Genomic DNA, 5,000 nt, shown 5'->3' on the forward strand with positions numbered 1-5,000 from the left:
TCCGGTCGCTCTTGGAAATCTGGTCGCTCTTGAAAACCCGGTCACTCTTGGAAATCTGGTCGCTCTTGGAAATCTGGTCGCTCTTGGAAATCCGGTCGCTCTTGGAAATCTGCTCGCTCTTTGAAATCCGGTTGCTCTTTGAAATCTGGTCCCTCTTGGAAATCCGGTCCCTCTTGGAAATCTGGTAGTTCTTGAAATCCGGTCGCTCTTGGAAATCTGCTCGCTCTTGGAAATCTGGTCGCTCTTGGAAATCCGGTCGCTCTTGGAAATCCGGTTGCTCTTGGAAATCTGGTCGCTCTTGGAAATCCGGTCGCTCTTGGAAATCTGGTCGCTCTTGGAAATCTGGTCGTTCTTGGAAATCCGGTCGCTCTTGGAACCCCGTTCGCTATTGGAAATTCGGTCGCTCTTGGAAATCCGGTCGCTCTTGGAAATCTGCTCGCTCTTGGAAATCCGGTCGCTCTTGGATATCTGCTCTCTTGGAAATCCGGTCGCTCTTGGAAATCTGCTCGCTCTTGGAAATCCGGTCGCTCTCGGCAGGAAAAGATCAGATCAATTGTGAATGTGAAAGATCTCTGTTAAAATAAAACTTTTACATTTCTTCATAGCCTTAACAGTTCTCATCAACCCATTGCTTAAATCACCAGTTTCCCTTCGAAAAGCATCAAAAGAAATATTACCAACCCTTTTATCTGGAACGAATAAAACGAATTCATAATAATGCAACTGGTGGAGATAAGAATGAGATTACTAACGACGAAAAAGGAATAAAGGCTTTCACGTAAAGGCCGAATGTTTCTGACATATACATTATGCAAGAGATGAATTATTATTTACCCGAGAGAGAATATTATTTGGCCCCGGCGGTTTATTTTCTTTTTTGACAAGGGCCTGTCTCCTCACGAGATAAGATAACCTGTAACCCCACCGAAAGGACAGGGTCCTTTTTATCTAACCTAAAATGAGTATGAATAAACAGATCCGGCCTTCGGTAACGTCCTTCAAAATACACTTCTTAATTTCAGAAAATAAATTACCAACGAAATGTTCAGAGTGAAAATATCCAGCACTGTACGGATTTGGCTGCATTTAAATTATCCCCAAGTAACGTACTGATATTTCCAGGCAAGCTGTCACCTAAAACACTGATTTTGATAACACTGAAAATCACAAATAACACTTTGGAATTTATATAAGAAAAGAAATTGGTTTCCGAACGAGGATTTGACACAAAAGCTGCGGTTAAGTATTTTTAGGAAAAAACTAATGGGCATTACTTAAAAAAAAATTATATATATAAAATATATATATATATATATATATATATATATATATATATATATATATATATATATATATATATATATATATATATATGTTCAGTCAACATGCGTAATCAGTCATTACGCGAATGCCCTGAAATTTCAATCAGATAGCGAAATGCACTTAGGGGACAATTGATCCCCCAGGAGCTAGTACTGAACACGGCGAAACAGTGAGTCACCTACACTGTTTCGCCGTGTTCTAGTACCAACCCCGAAAAGTCAAATATATTTCATACGTGTTTAGTACTAGCTCCTGGGGATCAAATGTCCCTAAATTGCATTTCGCTATCTGACTGAAATTTCAGGCAATTCGCGTAATGAAATGATTACGCATGTTGACTGTAACATATATATATATATATATATATATATATATATATATATATATATATATATATATATATATATATATATATATATATATATATACACTAAAGCAATCGTGATTAATACTTTGGAATTTATATAAGACAAAGATATTGCTGCTTTTCGAAAATATCTTAAGAGTTTTTATATGGCTGCATGAGGTAAATGTATACTTACCAGGTGAAAATTAACCTAGTAAAAATGAAAAAGGCTTATTTCTCTCTTTTTTTTTTCTTTTTGAATGCAAAGACCAACAGGAACGCTAGACCCGAGAAATACAAGAAGGAAGGATGCGGATTGAAAGCAACACTCAGGGAAAGTAGAGGAAGGGAGAGAAGTTCAGAGCCGAGTAGTAAAAGATTGTAAAACATACACGAAACAGCACAATTTCCTTTCTTTGTTTATTAACCGTTTTATTTAACTCTTCTCGGCAAAAGCGTTCGAGGGCTGCAAATCTCCGCCAAGGCTGAGCAATCTAACAAAAAAAAAAAAAAAAAAAAAAAGTACTCCCTTTACCCACATCCAGATTCATCCTAAAACTGAAACACTTGTTGCCAACCAAGTGTTCAAATTTTCCTAAGAGTTTTCCGAAGAATCAGGACACAACTTTTTCCTGAGTCCTACAAACAATCACACAAACATATTGAGCTAATCAACCTAACCTCCTCCGGCTTCGCTTGCGGAGGTAATTAAAACAAGCACAAAACGCCAATCGAGTTTTCTATACAGCCGCTACAGCGTATAATCAAGGCCACCGAAAATAGATCTATCTTTCGGTGGTCTCGGTATAATGCTGCATGAGCCGCGGCCCATGAAACTTTAACCACGGATCGGTGGTGGCCTATCCTATATCGTTGCCAGTAGCACGATTATGGCTAAAATTTTAACCTTAAATAAAATAAAAACTACTGAGCCTAGAGGACTGCAATTTGGTATGTTTGATGACTGGAGGGTGGATGATCAACGTACTAATTTGCAGCCCCCTAGCCTCAGTAGTTTTTAAGATCTGCGGGCGGACAGAAAAAGTGCGGACAGAAAAAAAGTGCCGACAGAATAAGGCGCGGACAGAATAAGGTGCGGACGGACAGACAAAGCCGGCACAATAGTTTTCTTTCACAGAAAACTGAACTTCACTGAGTATTATTCTCTACAAGTACAACAAGAACAACTTCAACAACAAATTATATAAAATCTTAAGTTGGAGAGATTACAGGGTTTATAATTACGCTCCGTTGGCTGGCGAAGCCTAACGTAGCTCAGGAGTACACGTGTCATCTGACAATCGTGATTTCCTCGTTGGTATTAACATCACAACAATCACAACGGACGATGTTTTACAGAGGCGATTTATAAGGGATCATTTCATTATATGCCTCTAAGCAAATGAGTAGGAGAGATGAACACTGGATTACTGGTTTCAATAGCTGGTGGCAAGAAGAGAGAGAGAGAGAGAGAGAGAGAGAGAGAGAGAGAGTCGTATATTATCTTCAGAATGGTTTCCCCTTTTCACTTGCTGTGGAGTACCTCGTTTATGTCACCGTATAAAATAAATATTGAAATATATAGCCTTGGAATCGTATTAGATGGGCCAATTCTATTTCGGTACGTGTTCTTTATAACGGCTGTGTGTGTGAGAGAGAGAGAGAGAGAGAGAGAGAGAGAGAGAGAGAGAGAGAGAGAGAGAGAGTTTTTGAGATGCAGGGAACAATGCCGTTATTTTTAAAGTTCTATAACTGTCTTGATCTTATATCTACCGTTATTAGCTTTAAGTAATTAATCTTTTTATAGATAATCCTCCTAATACCGCACTGAAGCCGCTCTTTCCTACGAATTATTTCCAGCAATAATGAAGATTCTAAACGTCCAAAGTAAGTTTTATGTAACAATAACTGTTGTTAAAAAATTAAGCCCCCTAGGGTATGTTGATATTTCAACACGAAAACCAATTTTGTATATGTAAAACTCACGTTTCCAGCAGCAGTCTTGACTACGCTGATTTAATCTCAAATGCAACACTATGCATACTGACTTTTAATCTATCTCACGTCGATCACTATCTACCCACGACCTCCCTAGTGTCGTACCTAGAAATACAGAAGATAAATACCTGGAAAAACATCAGTATCTTCAGCTGGTGAAAGAGTTAAGTGATCTGTTTCTATTCAAAGATAGCGTTTTTTTTTTTCTACTGGATGAATCCCTCTTCATCTCTCTCACACTCTTTTTATATTCCTGTCGAGTTTCTCTTTCGCCTCTCTCATTCATTTTGAGACTGGACTGGATTATCTTCCTGTCTGTGAAAGAGATACGTGCCATATCTACGTATTCCCAAGTACTTTTTATGTTTAAGGATACATGTGTCAATGAAGCGTTTCCCTGCTCTCATTAAAAACCGAATAACAGTGCTACGCGATAATTAGATGGCGTTATCAAGAGGTCAAGAGGTGATATGACCTTGTTTGGAGCTAAAAACCATTCGAGATGGATTACGATGCAACAATAGCTAGATGTGAATTATACCGAGTAATATAGTAATTTCCAGATAAGAATTATATTGAAAAATGGTTCGAATGAATAACTGCACAGATATAAATTACATTGAGAAATGGTTTGAATGAAAAAGATAAAAAAGATTAAAGATATGAGTTGCAGTGACCAACAATTCGCACGAATAACTTCACTGATATAAATTATACTGACTGAACGGTAAAAAAAAAAAACACCACTCGAAAAAGCTTAGCACTAAGACTTGATTCGAATAAATAGAATAAATAACGGATCATATATCGATTATCCAGACACACGCAAACAAAACCATCACCTGCCAAGGCGTCCTTGGCGTCGAAGGTAACAGAAGGATCAAAGCCAATCTAACTCGATTTAAGGGCAAATCGTTTCTGAATGGAAACTGGCTTCTCTTGGAGGGAACCAGATCATTGTCTAAGAGACGTGAATGAATAATTAATCAGGGTTTAGGCTTAGTAATCTGATTGTGTGGAAGGGAACCGCTGCAGAGCTGGAGCTAACGATCGAATTTTTGTTAGGAAATATATTAGGGATCTTAGCCAATTTTGATGGCTGAATCCAGTGGGAATAATTGCAGATCATTAGAACTAACTCGCTGCCGAGTTTTGTTTGGTCTTAAGGTAAATTGGGGAAATATTATAATGTGGTTTTGATTTTCTTAAAACGACCTGGGTAGTTAACTTTCAAGGCATATTAATAAAAGATATGTAAAATTTGTTGAAGTTATTATAGGTATGTATATGTGTATGTATGTATGTATGTATGTATGTATGTATGTATGTATGT

General features: G+C 37.7%; 1 protein-coding gene across 1 annotated transcript in view; it reads right to left on the reverse strand.

The window, feature by feature from the left end:
- Positions 1 to 5,000, reverse strand: part of LOC136832380 (uro-adherence factor A-like) — a 9,873-nt gene that overhangs the window by 182 nt on the left and 4,691 nt on the right. Inside the window, exon 3 of the mRNA XM_067093289.1 lies at positions 1 to 369. This exon is cut by the window's left edge and continues 182 nt beyond it. Within this exon, the coding sequence (XP_066949390.1) occupies positions 1 to 369 (369 nt within the window). The remainder of the gene's footprint in view (positions 370 to 5,000) is intronic.

The sequence above is a fragment of the Macrobrachium rosenbergii genome, chromosome 49 (assembly GCF_040412425.1).
Source record: "Macrobrachium rosenbergii isolate ZJJX-2024 chromosome 49, ASM4041242v1, whole genome shotgun sequence".
NCBI lineage: Eukaryota > Metazoa > Arthropoda > Malacostraca > Decapoda > Palaemonidae > Macrobrachium > Macrobrachium rosenbergii.